The sequence below is a fragment of the Aotus nancymaae genome, unplaced genomic scaffold (assembly GCF_030222135.1).
Source record: "Aotus nancymaae isolate 86718 unplaced genomic scaffold, 86718_ANA_hifiasm-v0.15.2.pri h1tg000011l, whole genome shotgun sequence".
Lineage (NCBI taxonomy): Eukaryota > Metazoa > Chordata > Mammalia > Primates > Aotidae > Aotus > Aotus nancymaae.
In genome coordinates, this window is record NW_026988422.1 from 76,003,318 (window position 1) to 76,021,212 (window position 17,895).

General features: G+C 53.8%; 1 protein-coding gene across 1 annotated transcript in view; it reads left to right on the plus strand.

Moving 5' to 3' along the window:
• The window catches only part of RIN3 (Ras and Rab interactor 3), a 172,828-nt gene extending 157,130 nt beyond the window's left edge, over nt 1-15,698 (plus strand). The window contains exons 8-10 of the mRNA XM_064375175.1: nt 2,315-2,446; nt 11,312-11,475; nt 14,307-15,698. Of these exons, the coding sequence (XP_064231245.1) occupies nt 2,315-2,446; nt 11,312-11,475; nt 14,307-14,630 (620 nt within the window). The 3' untranslated portion in view covers nt 14,631-15,698. The remainder of the gene's footprint in view (nt 1-2,314; nt 2,447-11,311; nt 11,476-14,306) is intronic.
• Nucleotides 15,699-17,895: the final 2,197 nt, after the last annotated feature.

Genomic DNA, 17,895 nt, shown 5'->3' on the forward strand with positions numbered 1-17,895 from the left:
ATATTTATACATACAAAAGTGAGCCGAGTGTGGTGGTGTGTGCCTGTAGTCCCAGCTACTCAGGAGGCTGAGGTGGGAAGATTGCTTGAGCCCAGGAAGTGGAAGTTGCAGGTGAGCTGAGATCAAGCCACCACACTCCAGCCTGGGTGACACAGTGAAACCCTGTTTCAAAGGTGGGGCACTGTGGCTCACACCCGTAATCCCAGCACTTTAGGAGGCTGAGGTGGGCCTGGCCAACATGATGAAACATCGTCTCTACTAAAAATACAAAAATTAGCGAGGAGTGGTGGCACACGCCTGTAGTCCCAGCTACTTGGCAGACTGAGGCAGGAGAATCGCTTGAACCCTGGAGGCGGAGGTTGCAGTGAACCGAGATCACGCCACTGCACTCCAGCCTGGGCAACAGAGCGTGACTCTGTCTCAAAAAAAAAAAAAGAAATTTGCTTCCTCCCCTGGAAGTGCTTGCCATGAGCTACGCTGAGGCAATGGGAGGACCGTCGCTGAGTGAAACACCCCCATGTGCTGTAGGAACTTGCCACTCAGGCCTCTCCATGTCCCCAAATGAAGCCATCTGTGAAAAATTTACTTTAAAGCTAAGAGTTAGAAAAATAATTTGGTTCCCCCAAGAAGTAGGTATATTTTTTCTTCATGGACAGTGAGAATGTAACTGATTGTGCTCTCCTCTTTGCTTTGGCCAGCAGGAAATTCAAAGCCAAATTTGCTGCTGTAAAAGGGTAGTTGTGTAGGTTCTTGCTTATTTGTTGTCGTTTTTTTGTTTTTCTTTTTCTTTTTTGAGAAGGAGTTTCACTCTGTCACCCAAGCTAGAGTGCAGTGGAACGATCTCGGCTCACTGCAACCTCCGCCTCCCGGGTTCAAGTGATTCTCCTGCCTTAGCCTCCTGAGTAGCTGGGACTACAGGCGCTTGCCACCACACCTGGCTAATTTTTGTATTTTTAGTAGAGACGGAGTTTCACTATATCAGCCAGGCTGGTCTCGAACTCCTGACCTTGTGATCTGCCTGCCTTGGCCTTCCAAAGTGCTGGGATTATAGGCGTGAGCCACTGCCCCCAGCTGACTGTTTATTTGTAATTTTATGTTTCCTATAGTATCATCCCTCTGGTAATTTATATTTGTCCTGATGGTTTTCAGATTTTTATTTAGATGTTGCTATTTTATCAGGTATATTTCCTGATGGTCCCTTAAATCTTTGCGAACATGTCAAGAAATACACTTTTTGCAGGAGCTATAAATTGCTTGGCCTGTGCTTGGATGCATGATTCATCTCACCCAAAACACAAAGGTAGCAGCGCTAGCATGGGTTATTCTGGGGCCACATCCAGAACTGGTAACCCCCAGCTGAGTCTGGAGACCTTTGCCTGAGCCTGGACTCCCTTTGCTTAGAGGAAGTGAGAAGGTGGGCTGGGGACCAGGCGCTGCCATTCCCACCGTGCAGAACTGCTCGCCCAAGCTTCATTTCTCCAGTGCACTTGCAGAGGCTGGCCAGAAGGCCAGCTAAGGGCCTGCAGGAAGATTCTATTCTGCTCAGAATTCTCCACCCACAGTTCTAGCCTTGGGCTTTTCGTTGCCAAATGGGCTATCTTCAGAGCCAGCCGAGAGCACACTGGGAAGGCATCTTTCGGACCCAACTTCCACCCTCTTTTCTGCCATTGTTCCTTTATAGAGCGCCCTCCACCTGCCATGCTAGGCGTCTGTTGCTGTCTGGATGCTCTGAGCCCTGTGAACACCCTCAAAGGCAGTAGTAATGAGTTGATACTTCCGGGGGTCTTTACATTTTAAAAGAAGGCCTTAGGGTAGGGCACTGTTTAACCCAAAAATAAGAAGAAGACTGAATGGTGACATTTCAGGTCTCGGAGTATCTGGGTGAGGGAAGAGGTTTCTGTTTTGCACGTGGGAGGGGATGTATGCTTAATGGGGACAGAGAACCTTCCCAGAACCCCTGAATGCTTCTGGGTGGGTCCGCAAATAAGTGTGACGTGAATCTGACTGTCAAGCAAGCAGCAAGGGGCAGTCATGGGGAGGGAGGATTAGGAAAGGGGAAGGGGTCAGGGTCTTGCTCATCCCAGCTGAGGGCACTTTCTCAGTTCCTTCTTCGTAAACCTGGACTGTTTCTCAGGCCTTCCGAGGAGGCTGCTACCTGGGTCTTCTCTGTCCTGAGAGTGAGTCATGAGAGAAGGAACATTCCTCTTCCAGGGATCGCCACCCATACTCAGCAAACTGTCCCCTACCCTGGGCAGAGAGCATCTCACAAGGAGAGCCTGGAACTCATCTCCCTCTGCCTCCTTCTTCTTCCCAGGGAAGCCCTATGGGGCGGATGACTTCCTGCCTGTGCTCATGTATGTGCTGGCCCGCAGCAACCTCACGGAGATGCTTCTCAATGTGGAGTACATGATGGAACTCATGGACCCCGCCCTGCAGCTGGGGGAGGGTGAGTCACCACCCCCCACCCATCAGGTGCATTGCACACCCCCAACTCAGCCACACCACAGGCACTCCAGGTGGCCCAGTAGCACCTCCAGGATACCAGACTCACTGAGCTCTGGAGCTGTGAATGTGAATGTGAATCCTACACAGGTCCTATCTGGCAGGAGCTCACGGATTAGGAGAAAAGATGAGCCAGTCCAGAGACTGTGCCACCTCCATGTAACAAGTGCTGGAATAGTTGGAAGCCCAGAAGGCATGGGAGCATGTTACCCAGGCTGTGTGGTCAGGGAAGGCTTCTTGGAGGAGGTGACTTCTGAGCTGAGCAATGAAGGATAAATAGGAGCCAGCTGATAAAAAAAAGGGAAAAGGTTTTTAGCGGGAACAGCAGGAGCTGGTAATGTAAAAGATGGGGTGAAGTGGCATGTAGTGCTCACAGTAAGTCTGACAGAGAGTGATGATTAGTTCTTAGATAGGGGTGGTCCCAGGCTCCTTGCTCATAGCCCTGGGTCAGGACCTCTCATCAGCGGGAGGTTAGTGATATGGGTAAGAAGCCCTGCACTCCCCAATAGGATGAAGGCAGAGGTGTGGTTTGGTCCACCCCACGGTCAGTTTCCCTTCCCCTTTCCTCCTTCCCACCACATCCTCCCACCCACTTAGCCTCAGCAGCCTGTCTACCAAGAATTTCCTGAGGGGCAGCCACCCAGATACCAGCTCTGACGGAGCCCTGACTTCTCGTCTGAGACATTAGCCTCAAAGGATGGAACCATCCTCCCAGGCCCTGAGGGTCCCCCTTGGGCTTTGTGGTTCTTGAGATGAGCAGACTCTCTTTGCATCTGTTCGAATTTTTTTGCATGTTCCAGTCTCTGGGGTGATAGTTTGATAAGATAGTTCTGTGAGTTGTTGACAGCTCAGGGGAGCGTGTTAAAGCCATGACATTTGCTGTCATATATAACTTTGGCTTGTGTCACTGGGACCTCTGTATCTACCGTTTTTTTCTCTTTAGTTAAAAATGTCCTGTAATTGGAACAAGTAGTCTTCCAGGAGGTCCAGGTATTCAAGAGAAGCCAAGGTTTCTTCAGCAATGATTATCTGCTGCCCAGTGCAGCCATATACTCATCCATCTATTCATCTATCTATCCATATAGCCATCTATCCACCCACCCGTTCACCTTCCCATCCATCCATGCATCCACTCATCCATCCAACCACCCAGCCATCTACCCATCCCCTCACCTATCCATCTGTCCGTTCATCCACCCACCCATCATCCATCCATCCAGCTATCCACTCATCCACTCACCTACCCACCCATCCACATATTCACTCATCCATCCACATATTCATCCACATATCCATCTACCCATCCACCATTCATACATCCACCCAGCCATCCATCATTTATTCATCTATTCACCCATCCACCTACCCATCTATCCATCTATCCATCCACTCATCCACCCACTCCTATACCCATCCACCCACCCCTCTACCCATCCACCCACCCATCCACATACTCACCCAGCCATCCACATAACCATCTACCTATCCACCCACCCACCCATCCATGCATCCACTCATCCACCTAACCACCTACCCATCCATCCATCCATCCATCCACCCACCCACTCATCTACCCATCCACCCACCCATCCACATATTCACCCAGCCATCCACATAACCATCTACTTATCCACCCACCCATCCATCCATGCATCCACTCATCCACCTAACCACCTACCCATCCATCCATCCACCCACCCACCCACCCATCCATCCATTCACCCATCCACTTACCCATCCATCCACCCACCCACCCATCTACCCACTTATCCACCCATCCACCCACCCATCCACATATTCATACCCAGCCATCCACATAACCATCTACTTATCCACCCACCCATCCATCCATGCATCCACTCATCCACCTAACCACCTACCCATCCATCCATCCATCCATCCATCCACTCATCTATCCACCCACCTGCCCATCTACATATTCACCCATCCACCCACTTATTCATCCACCCATCCACATATCTACCTATCTACCCATCCAGATATTCACCCACCCATCTACATATTCATCACCCATCCACATATTCATACACCCATCCACATATTCATCTACCCATCCACTTACCTACCCACTCACCCACCCATTCGTCCACTGTCCATTCATCCACTCATCCACCCACCTACCCATCCACATATTCACCCACCCACTCATCTACATATTCACTCAACCATCCACATATTCATCCACCCATCCACATATCCATCTACCTATTTACCCATCCATCCATCCACCTACCCATCCATCCATTCACCCATCCACTTACCCATCCATCCATTTATCCATCCACCCACCCACTAATCCACCCACTTATCCACCCATCCACCCACTTAATCACATATTTACCCAGCCATCCACATAACCATCTACCCATCCACTCACCTACCCATACATCCATCCACCCACCCATCCACTCACCCATCCATCCATGCATCCACTCGTCCACCTAACCATCCATCCATCTACTTATCTATCCACCACCTGCCCATCCACATATTCACCCACCCACACATCCACATTCACACATCCACCCATATACCTATCCACCCACCCTTCCACATATTCACTCACCCACCCATCCACATATTCATCTACCCATCCACCCACCTACCCAATCACCCACCCTCTTGTCCACCATCTATTCATCTACCCATCCACTTACCCATCTATCCCTCCACTCATCCACCCACCCATTCATCCATGCCAGACACGTGGGCTGTGGTGTAAGACAAGACAAGGCTGATAGCCTTGTGTGAATGAATGAATGAATGAATGCGTTATTCTGCAACCCACATTTTGGGACTTCTACCTCCTCAGGCCTTCATGTGCCTTCTTCCTTGTTTCCCCAAGGAAGGGAAGCTCTCAGCATGCACACAGAACAACCACAGGCATAGTGGCTGAGCAGGAAAAGGGCAGGGACATCCTTGGGCCAGCAGCCCTCTCCTATGGATTTGCCACCCCCCTGCCCCCCCCACCCAATCCTGCCATGGCCTCCTGGGATCCTTCTTCCTGTTCCCAGCCTAGGGGATTTGGGTGAGAAAGATAGAAGTTCTTGAGGCCGGAGACCTTGTCAATTCTGGGCTACTTTAAGTATTTAGGGGACAAGCCAAAGTATAAAAAAAAGTTCATAAAGGTCTTAAACAGTTCCTAGATCCTGACCAAGGCTGCCTGAATGCCCTGCATCCAGCCCTTCTGTCAGACGAGGCAGAGCCCCCCACCCCACCTCTAGCACCATAGGGAGGGCAGAGGGCACACTGTCCCTCCTAGCAGCCCTGTCTGACCACAGCAGTATCAGACCTTGCCCATAGCAGCTCCAAGGGCCGGAGGACAAACCCACACCACTGTGCACCACTGTGCACACCAGCAGGTGGGGTGAGTGGCACAGGTTCCTCCCTGCACCTCTCTCTGCCCTACTTCAATAGCCAGGGTATGGGAGGTCACAGCACCTAGGACAGCCTGTCTCACAGGTGTTTGCCTCTGGCACCAAGATGATCTTAAGGCTCTCCAGCTAGCACAGGGGCTTCCACCTTTCAACAGCTTGGAACCTTCATCTTCATGCATCTGGGTCCCAGGGCAGAGAGGCAGGGGTGAGGTGGTGTCTCTGAGTTTCCCGGCTTAGCCCTTCTGGCTTAGTGGGGTGGTGGTGCAGAGGTATCTGATCACCTCAACCTCTGCAATACAGGTGAGGAGGGGGACTGAGGTGTCACACTGCTCAGAGATGCTTAGGGTGGGAGGTGGGGGTTCCCAGAATCCCCAGAATCCTGGGAACTTAAGTTGCTAGAACCTAAGAGAACTAACACAAAGTGGAGTGAAAAGAGCAGTTTGGAGGCTGGATTTGGGACCCCCGTTCTGCCTCTGACTGGCTGCAGACCCTGGGCAAGGCACCTGCCCTCTCTGTCTGGGAAAAGTGAAGACACTGGGCTAGACTGGCAGTTTTCACACTGTCTGGGCGCTCTGGTACTCTACAGAGGTGGCTGGGTGTTAGTTTGTTTGGGATACTTAACAAAGTACTATAAACTGGATGATTTTAGAATCATAGGAATTATTTCTCACAGTTCTGGAGGCTGGGAAGTCCAAGATCAGGGCACCAGCAGACTCAGTGTCTGGTGAGAATCCCACATTCTGGTTCATAGATGGTGGGTTCTTGTTGTATCTTCACATGGTGGAAGGGACAACGAAGCTCTCTGGTACTTTATTTTTTATTTTTTATTTTTTTTTGAGATAGCGTCCCGGTCTGTCACCCGGGCTAGAGTGCAATGATGTGATCTTGGCTCACTGCAACCTCCACCTCCTAGGTTCAAGCAATTCTTGGCCTCCCAAGTAGCTGGGATTAGAGGCCTGTGCCACCACACCTGGCTAATTTTTGTATTTTTAGTAGAGATGGGGTTTCACCATGTTGGCCAGGCTGGTCTTGAACTCCTGACCTCAAGTGATATGCCTGCCTCAGCCTCCCAAAGTGCTTGGATTACAGATGCAAGCCACCTCGCCTGGCTGGTACTTCTTTTATAAGGGCACTAATCCCATTTATGAGGGCTCCACCCTCATGACCTAATGACCTCCCAAAGGCCCCACCTCCTAACACCATCACATTGGAGGTTAGGATGTCAAAATAGGATTGGGGGTAGGGGGACCTACACATTCAGACCTTAGCACACGAGGCAGGATGAGGGGTGGAGCTGGGCCCTGCCTTTCTGTGTTTCATAGTTCAGGCGAGCAAGCCATTCTCTGTTCAACAGAAAGCCTTCCAGTCGGATTCTGTGCAGCTGGGGAACTTCAGATTCTCTCAGCCTGTTCCACATGCTGCAATTTAGCACAGGATGAGCCACGGGGTCCCACTTTCCTTGCAGTAGGCATGTGCGGCAGGAGAGATCAGGGACTTGTGCGAGGGAGGGCCTGAGTGCCAGCTTGCTGGGGCCCCCACCCCCTTCCTAGCCTCTCTCTTGTGTTCCCAGTGCCCCCCGCTTAGTCTGCCTGACAGCTGGCCGTGCCTAGCTGGTATCTTTCTAGGGGCAGTGGGTTTTTCCATTCACTCCAGCGAGAACACCCTGCTCCAAAACTCACGGTGGGGCCGCCTGCCACCTAGTGGTCCTGGCAGGCATTTCATGGCCGCAAGTCCAAGAGGGAAGTTGGCAGAGAGGGAGGCCCCAGGAAGAAGCTGGGCTGGAGCAGGCAGGAGTGCAGCTGCAGGGCTGTGAGACGCCCCCAGAGCACCTCCCTGAGGCCTCACAGCCACCATGCATTATTCACATACTCCAAAGCCCTCGACTACACAAACTCCTTCCCTTCTCCAGCTTTATGGCATTTGCAGATGAGGAAACTGAGGCACAGAGAGGACATTAGCTCACCCAAGATTACAGGGCTAGCTGCTACAGGGAGGACCTAGACCCTGCTCTCTGACTCCAAAACTGAAGGTTGACAGACAGCACACTGCACTCACCTCTTCCATTGCCAGCCAGGGAGACATAAGCCAGACAGGAAACAGGGCGACCGAGAGATGCCAGGTAGAGGATGTAGAGTCGGGGCAGCAAGAGCGGGGGCGCCAGAGCCGGCTTTCTGGCCTGGTGGGGCTTTAAACAATTCAAAAGGGAGTTACATAAGTGGTTCAGTGGTTCTTCTCTCATTAGGGACACCAAGCCAAGCTCCATGGTAGCTTTACATTTCGTTTTTTCCAAAAATATCTCTTATTTATTTTTCATTATCTTATTTATGTATTTATTTATTTATTTTGAGATGGAATCTCACTCCAGGCTGAAGTGCAGTAGTGCAATCTCGGCTCACTGCAACCTCCACCTCCCAGGTTCAAGCAATTATCCTGTCTCAGCCTCCAGAGTAGCTGAGATTACAGGTGCACACTATCTTACCCAGCTAACTTTTGTATTTTTGGTAGAGATGGGGTTTCATTGTGTAGGCAGTGATCTGCCCACCTCAGCCTCCCAAAGTGCTGAGATTACAGGCGTGAGCCACCACACCCGGCCATCTCTTGCGTACACTGCTATGAAAGGGTGGGTGATCCTGTGGCCATAAACCCTTTTATCTTACCCCCACCCCCACCCCCGCCATGCCACCTACTGGACCAGGGTGTGAATTTGTCCCATATTGGCTGTAGAATTGGTAGAGATGTGTGGGCCAGCTTCACCCAGTACAACAGTTAGGAATGCTTTGGGCTCCATGTAACTCACAAAAGTAACTAATAGTGGTTTAAATCAGAGCAAGGAAGTTGTCTCTTGCATCAAGAAGTCCAGGCTAAGCACCTGGTAAGGATGGCCGTTTGTATCCAGGGAACCATGGGCTCAGCTCTTTCCATTTTTCCTTAGCTTGTGGGCTTTGGCTTTGTGGCTGTCACCTCTGATCAGAAGACAGCTGCAGTGACCCCAGTAATGCCTCTGGGTTCCAGGCAGAAGGAAGGGGGACGGGCAAAAACCCAAAGGGATACATCCACTAAGCCTGCCTCTTTCAAAGCCTTTCCTGGAAGCCCCACCCAGTCTTCCACTTACGTCTAAGGGGCCACAGCAGAGTCTCCTGCCTCTATAAGCTGCAAGGGAGTCTGGGAAGTGAGCATTTCAGTTGATGTTCCTTCCCCAGATAAAAGCACCGTTCAGTTAGGTAGAAGGAGTGGACATGATTTGAGTGGGGCACTAGCAGAATCTGCCTCACATCAAAAAATCATCATCCTAGCCGGGCACAGTGGCTCACACCTGTAATCCCAGCACTTTGGGAGACCAAGGCGGGTGGATCGCTTGAGATTAGGAGTTCAAAACCAACCTGGCCAACACGGTGAAACCCCATTTGTACTAAAAATACAAAAAGTTAGCCAAGCGTGGTGGTACACGCCTGTAATCCGAGCTACTCAGGAGGCTGAGGCAGGAGAATCGCTTGAACCAGGGAGGCGGAGGTTGCAGTGAGGCAGGATCATGCCATTGCACTCCAGGCTGGGCAACAAGAGCAAAACTCCATCTAAAAGAAGAAAATCATCATCCTGGCCTTGGAAAGGCTGGGCAGAAAGGGCTGTCCAGTGGTGGGAAAGCCCAAGGAAGCACCATGGAGGGTGGGCGGCACTGGAGACCAGAGAGAGCAGGCTGTCCAGGGTCCCCTCCCCCTCCTCAGGGCCCTTGATCTTTCTATGACCTTGGCCAAGTCACCTTCCCTCTCTGGGACTCGGTTTTCTCTCTCTAAAATAAGGGGGCTTAACAAAGTTAGTATTTCTCAAACCTTTAACCAAAGTCCCAAACAAGCTCAAGAGAATGAACTTGTAAGCATCGTGTAAAATAGTGCCTTTTATCTTAAAACTTTATGAAAATTTTGCAGTCTGAAGAATCTCAAAGCTTAAATTACTTTGGGAAACACTATGCATTAAGAATATGTGTGAGGCCAAGGCAGGAGGATCACCTGAGGCCAGAAATTCAAAACCAGCCTGGGCAACATAGCAAGACCCCTTCTCTACAGAAAATTTAAAAATTAGCCTGCAATCACTTGAGCCCAGGAGTTTGGAGGCTGCAGTGAGCTATATGTGAATTAACTTAAGAAATGGATAAATGAATATTCAAATTTTATGCTTATTTAAAATCTTTAAAAATTGTATGTAATAGTATAACCATAATTAAAATTTCCTCTCCATCTTTTTAAAAATTTTTAGAATAGATAATACATTCTCATGGCTCAAAATTCTAAAGCATGTCAAAGTTCCTTAATTTATAATGAGTTTGTATCCTAATAAAGCCATCATAAATTGAAAATATCTTAAGTTGAAATGCCCTGAATTACCTAACCTACTGAGCATCATAGCTTAGCCTAGCCTAGCCTAGCCTACCTTAAACGTTCTCAGAACAGTTACATTCGCCTACAGTTGGGAAAATCATCAAAAAGCCTATTGTGTGTGTGTCAGAAATCATTCACACAGGTGGAGCACGGTGGCTCATGCCTGTAATCCCAGCAATTTGGGAGGCCGAGGCAGGCAGATCACCTGAGGTCAGGCATTCAAGACCAGCCTGGCCATCGTGATGAAACTCTGTCTCTACTAAAAATACAAAAATTAGCTGGGCATGGTGGCATGTGCCTGTAATCCCAGGCACTCAGGATGCTGAGGCAGGAGAATCACTTGAACCTGGGAGGCAGAGGTTGCAGTGAGCCGAGATCTCATCACTGCACTCCAGTCCAGGAAACAGAGCAACAGAGCCAGATCTAGTCTCAAAAAAAAAAAAAGAAAAAATCATGCAAAGCCTATTTTATAAGTGTGGAATATCTTATGTAATTTATTGAATACTGTACTCAAAGTAAAAAACAGGATGGTTGTGTGGGTCCTGGAAGTATGGTTTCTACTGGATGCATATCGCTTTCACACCATCATGAAGTCAAAAAGCGTTAAGTGGAACAAATCGTTGTAACTGAGAGCCCATCTATATGTGACACACAGTGAGACGTCTCCTGCCCACTCTGTCTCCCGCCCACCCCTTTCCCCACACTGAAGGTATTCCCATTTGTTTCTTGTGTATCCTTTCAATTTGTAAATGTTTTGAAAATCATTTTTAAAATAAGCAAGAGTTCCATCCCCAAGGGGAGCCAATGAAAAGTTTTGAGCAGGGCCCAGGCAGCTCAGGACAGGAGTCTAGGAAACTTGCGGAGACTGGATGGTGGCGTGGGTGGAGCTCAGCTGTTGAAGCAGGTGACGCATTGCAGGTGTGCCGCCGGCAGCCGTGGTGGGCGGGGCTTGGAGGAGGTGGGTGGGGCAGGCCAAGCTCCTTGTCTCTGGTGAGCGGAGGCGGTCCTAGCTCGGGTTCCACACCCTTGTCCACGCAGGTTCCTACTACCTGACCACCACCTACGGGGCCCTGGAGCACATCAAGAACTACGACAAGATCACGGTGACCCGGCAGCTGAGCATGGAGGTGCAGGACTCCATCCACCGCTGGGAGCGCCGGCGCACACTCAACAAGGCCCGGGCCTCCCGCTCCTCCGTGCAGGTGACAGCTGGGACCGAGAGTGGGAGGGGCCCGGTGGGACCTTGTCCCAGACACCATCCCTGCTGCCCACTGGCTCAGGAGCCGTGACATCGCCTGGCTGCTCCAGCCACCCAGCCCTGCCTTAGGGAGCAGTTAGGCTCCCCACACCAAAGGAAGGGCCCCCAACCCCTGCTGCCACTGTGTGTCCAGGATTTGGGTGCGCCTAGAAACGTATCAGCAGGCATTGGTGTTCTCGCTGGGCAGGCAGGAAGGCTGCAGGAGGAATGAGACACGTGTACCCATCATTCCTTAGCACCTCTTACAGCCCGGCACCCTGCCAGGGCTGGAGATGGGGACTTTTCGTCCCGGTCCTTGCCTTTAAGGAGCCCACAGGCTGATCTACAGCCCTATCCCTTAGTCCCTGGACAAATGCAGCAGCTGCCAAGGGTCTCTGTACTCCCCAGCAGCCCAGCGGCCCACCCCTCCCCACACCTCTCTCTATACGGACTCAGTATTCAAACCAGTCCTGCCCCTCCCCAACTTCATTGCCCCACCCAGCCCCAGGCTGTGTCAAATCCGGGTGCCCCCAGGTCCCCAAACATGCCCAGCCCAGTTCACTGGCTTCTCAGCCTCTGCCCTCACTGGCCAATCTCCCCTTCTTCACTGGCCGTCACTGCCCATCCTTTAAGACAACTCAGTTTCCCCAACGGCCCCTCCTCTGAGAAGCCTTCCCTGATACACACACACACACACACACACACACACACACACACACACACTTCCCACAGGCTTGGTGGGGTGCCCTCCTCTGGGCTTCCGGCAGCCTCCCCCTTTACAGCACATATCACATCCTATCATCCTCTGAATATGAAGCTGTCACCTCTGGGAGGGCACAGCCCATGGTTCACATGGCTCAGGGACCCCAAGCCCAGGGCCTGGGACAGAGTGGGACTGGGTGTATGAAAATGAAAAAAGGAAGGAGTTGGACCAGTGAGCTGGGCACATCCAGAGCTGCAAGCAGCTATGCAGACTTACTCCCCTGACACCCAGAGCACACCAGTCCTGAGCCCCACTCCTGGCTTTCAAGATGGTGCATCTGTAGTAAGCAGAGCACAGGCCTGGGAGGCAGGAGGCTTGAGTTCTGGACCTGGCCCTGTACGAGCTTGCTGTGTGACCCTCAGCAATCCCTGCCCCACTCTGGGACTCAGTTTTCCTGTCCACACAGGCTGACTATGGCTAATCAATTTAATAACTGACTCTCTGGGGAAAAAACAAAAGCTCTAATTTTAGCGTCTGTTCCATTTCCATGGTGTGAATACTCCATGGCCAATTTCAACTTGGCATCACTGAATGTGGAACTGGAACGAAGTGTGTGCAGTCGGCTCTCCCTGGCCAGTGTGAGCCACCAGCTCCAGCCCACCTTTTTTCCCATCCCCTCCCAACACACTGGCCCGCCATGGACTGTGGGGACATGGACACTCTTGGTCCAAGCCTGGCCTGGGCCTGTACTTCCTGCCTCCACCCTAGGGGTTCCTGATGCTGAGCCAGGCAGAGCATGGGTGAAATTGACCACCCACTGTTGGGGAGATGGAAGCTTGGGAGGGGTCCCCCTCAGCACCACATCTGGGATCTGGGAAAGGCACCACCCTCTGCACCCTCCCAGTGCCTCCTCTGCACCCCATGCCTTGAGGGGTGGGCATCCTTCCCTGGGGAGGAAAGCCCAGAGCCGGACAGTCACCAGCAGGTGGATAGCACCCTAGGAGGCCTAATGGAGGACAGGGAGCCCTAAGGCAGCCACTAAGAGGGAGTGGGCCGGGCTTTTCCCCTCCTGAAAGACATGGGTGGTGCCCATGAAGCTCTTGACAGGATCCCTGCCCCTCCTCTAAGCCCTCGCCAGCAGTGGCCATCAGGTTCTCCACCAAGCCGGGATCTTCAGCCGCTCCCGGCGCAGGCCTGCTGTTCCCAAGCAAGCCACAAGGGGGCAGCCCCGCACGCAGCGTCACTTTCTGCAGCCCAGAGCCCCGGGGAGGGCGAGGCTGCTCCACGCCGGAGCTTCCCGCGTCTGCTCAACCACTCCTGAGAGGCGGTCGCTGTCCCCACTCCACAGCCAAGGCTCGAGGAACCAAGGCCGCACAGGCAGTGGGAGCGGATTCAAAGCCCGCAGGTGTGGGGCGGGGGCCCTAAGGGTGGAGGACGGCGGGCGAGCGCCCTGCGGGTGCTGCGACTGCCCAGCCCCAGCCGCAGGCGTCGCCTCGTCCTGCCCCCTGCCCGCCCGGCTCAGGCTGGGCCCTACCCACCCGATTGCGCCCAGCCTGCTTCACCCGGTCCGCTCCCGCTTTACCAAGCCCTGCCCCGCGCAGCTCCTCAGAGCCCCGGCGCCCTTGCAGCCTTAAGGGGCTGGACTGTGCCGCCCCTCCGCACTGTGGGATGCCCGGGCCGGCTCGCACCTCCCTTATCCGTGCTGCCCTCCGTGCCCAGCATTGCGCCTGGGTTGCCGGGGAATTACCTGGAGGGAGGGAGGGAATGAATGAATGAATGAATGAATGGTGAGGAGCCTGTGGACCGGCAGCCAGGGGGCGCTCCTCGTTGCAGGGTCTCCAAGACGCCCCTTAATTCATCCCCCAGAACTGTCGGCCCAGCTGGGAGGCGAGGCAGGGAAGGGGGACGGGTCCCCCGCAGGCTCACGGCACAGCCAGGTATGGCGCAGGTGCCGGACTCCCCGCCCGCTGGGCGCCCGCCACCCGCTGTCCATCCAGGGAGGGGCCTGGGCCGAGAGAGGGCAGGGGGCCCGGCCAAGGCCGCCTGGGGAGACAGGGCCCCGCCGTGACCGCAGGCCCCGCGTGTCTCCGCAGGACTTCATCTGCGTGTCGTACCTGGAGCCCGAGCAGCAGGCGCGAACGCTGGCGTCGCGGGCGGACACCCCGGCCCAGGCGCTGTGCGCACAGTGCGCGGAGAAGTTTGCAGTGGCGCGGCCGCAGGCGCACCGGCTGTTCGTGCTGGTGGACGGGCGCTGCTTTCAGCTGGCGGATGACGCGCTGCCGCACCGTATCAAGGGCTACCTGCTGCGCTGCGAGCCCAAGCGCGACTTCCACTTCGTCTACCGCCCCCTGGACGGCGGCGGCGGCGGTGGCGGAAGCCCGCCCTGCCTGGTGGTGCGGGAGCCCAACTTCCTGTGAGGGCGACGCTGGCGGGGCCGGGGGGCTGCGGGGCGCTCCCCAGTCACCCCCAGGCGCACCTCTGACCCCGCCTCTGGCCGCGCACCCCCGACAGCGACGCCCACGCAGCACAGGGACACTGGGCTTTCCACGACGTGCCCAGGCCAACGTCGCAGGACAGTTGTGAAAATATCAGGACGCGCGGACAAGGCCATTCCTGAGGGCAGGTCATAGCACTGAGAGGCCATGTTCTTCATTAGACGTAAAGGGAAACCGAGGCTCAGAGAGGAGAGAGGCGCCCTGGGTCGCTGCCGCCAACAAACCCGCCCTCTTCACACGCAGCCCCTCCGGCCATTTCCCCTGAGTCCCCCCACGCCCACCCCATCCTCGGTCTTTGCAAGGAAGGGCTCGAGCTTAGTTTCCCAGGACTGGCCGAGGAAGGGGCGCCGGCCACATCTGCTCCCCTTGCCCTCAGGGTGGACCCAGCATCTCAGGAGTACCGCAGGGTGGTGTTGAGACCCTCACCGCTGCCCCAGAGCCTGCCCTTAGCTCCCAGCGCCCCCAGACCCCGTCGCTCTGCGCCCCGTCGGAAGCCGCCAGACACACGCCGGAGCGCCAAGCAAGACCAGCTCCGGGAACCCACGGACAAGCCCAGCCCCGCCTCAGGGAAAACTGACAGGGCCTTTCCCTGCAGCACGCCCCAGAGCCGTGGCCGACTGCAGGAGCCATCGTGTGGGGAGAATTTAATAAAAGCCCTTTTGAAAATGGCATCTCCTTTCCTGAAGGCGCTGGAGCTCTGCACAGCCAGCCCCCCATTCACAGCCTCACCCGCTTCCCAGGTGGCTTCAGAAGACCGCTCTTTGCCATGGGGATCCTGTCCTCTGCCAGAGCCTGTGGCATACTCTGAGCACCCTCAGCCCTCGGGACCCTGGCCCCTGTCTGCCCTTAAGCCCGGTGGTCTGCCTCCCACCATCCTTGGTTCCCATCATCCCCAGCTCAGGATCAGAACCGTCTGTCACCTCTCCCAGGGATTCCATTCCCTGTAGTCTTTGCCTCGTCAACTTCTATCTCCTATGTCCTCCTCCAGGCGGCCTTTTTTTTTTTTTTTTTTTTTTTTTTGGTTTTTTGTTTTGTTTTGAGACTGGGTCTCCTCTCATTCTGCCCTGGCGGGAGTACAGTGGTGCGATCAGGGCTCACTGCAGCCTCAACCACCCAGGCTCAGGAGGTCCTCCCACCTCAGCCTCCCAAGTAGCTGGGACTATAGCCACGTGCCACCACACCTGGTTAATTTTTTGGTATTTTGTGTAAGAGACGGGGTTTCACTGTGTTGCCCAGGCTAGTAGGAAGCCTTTCCTAATTCCCCAGGTTGGGCCAGGGACTGTCTGACAGACCATCAAATGTTAACTATCAACTGATGCCTCTGATTTTTTCTTTTTTTAAATTTGAGACAGTCTTGCTCTTTTGCCCAGGCTGAAGTGCAGTGCCTCAATCTCGGCTCACTGTGCAACCTCTGCCTCCGAGGTTCAAGCAATTCTAATGCCTTAGTTTCTCGAGTAGCTGGGATTACAGGCGCGCCACCACGCCCGGCTAATTTTTGTATTTTTAGTAGAGATGGGGTTTCACCATGTTGGCCAGGCTGGTCTCAAACTCCTGACCTCAAGTGATCCGCCCACCTTGGCCTCCCAAAATGTTGGGACTACAGGCATAAGCCACTGCACCCAGCTGAGGCCTCTGTTTTCTCCACCAGATTTGCACCATTTGTGTCTGCGTCCTCAGTGATGATTGGAAATAGGTGCTCGTGGGCGCCTCCCACGTGTCAGTGCTCCTCTAGGCCCTGGAAAGCAGCACAAAGCTCATTCGGAACCCAGCATGAATGGCCCTGAGCGGGGCATCCAGGGAACGGCAACTGGACTGGGCTGAGTTCAATTCCTGGACACCCACCAGCTCCCTCAGCCAGTCAACAAACACCTGTTAGACTCTGGGACCAGGCCAGCATGGTGTAAGCGGCAGTGGGTGCTCTTAGATGCAGCCTGGTCCCGAAGGTCAGCGTCACCGATGTGAATAAGAGGCAAATACCCAGATGGTGAGGATGCCCAGTCGTGATCTCAGATTGCCCCCAACACCCCCACCCCAGTCCCTGCCAATGCAGACACCAGCCTCTTCCTCTGCTTCCAAGCTCCCGTCAGCCCTGGGCTGGGCTGGGCTGGGCTGGGTAACACAGCCTCCTGCCCCGGCTCTCAGGCCAGCAGCACCCTGCCTCCCACCAGGCCCGTGCAGTCCCGCACATGCTGGCAGATGCCCATACATTCTTCAAAACCCATCTTCAGGCTTATAAGCCTGGTGGGAAAGGTTGAGGGATTGTTTCCCCAACCACCCTGTTGCCCAGGTGTGGCCCAGGCTTGGGGTGGAGCTGGGGTTCAGAGGGTGCATGAGGCACCAGCCTTGCTCTGGGTTCTGATGCCTGGTTTCCAGGAAGGAGATGGAGCTTGCCAGTGGGCTGCATTGAGAGAGCCGCTGTAAGGACGTGTGTATGTGTGCATGCATGTGTGTGTATGTGTGTGTATTTGCGTATGTGTGCCAGGCCCGCCCTCCATCCTGAGGCCAATGCTGGAATCCACCTGTCAGGAGAAGCCGTGAGCCCTCGTGAGCCCCCAGAGAGCAGGAGAGGGGTTATCTGCAGCACTTGTCATCTGGATGTGTCTGCCCCCAGGGAGCTGTGACCAGGAAAGCTGGGGGGCCTGACGCAGGGCCAGGAGAAAACATAATGTGAGCTTCAGGAGTACAAATATTCCCACTGCCCCCAGTGAGCTGTGACTGGGAAAATGGGAACGTGATTGCATTTGAAGATAGAGCTTTTGAAGAGATGATTAAAGTTAGGCTGGGCATGGTGGCTGATGTCCGTAATCCCAGCACTTTGGGAGGCCGAGGCAATGGACCACTTGAGGTCAGAGTTTGAGACCAGCCTGGCCAACATGGTTTTCTCTACTAACATGGCCTGTCTCTACCAAAAACACAAAAATTAGCCGGGCGTGGTGGTGGGAGCCTCTAATTCCCAGCTACTCAGGAATCTGAGGCAGGAGAATCACCTGAACCCAGGAGGCGGAGGTTGCAGTGAGCCGAGATCACTCCATTGCACTCCTGCAGGAGACGAGCAAGACTCCGTCTCAAATAAATAAATAATAAATAAATAAATAAAATAAGGTCATTCAGGTGGGCCCTAATCCAATACAACTGATGTCCTTTTAAGAAGAGAGACACCAGGGACCTGTGAACAGGAGGAGGCTGT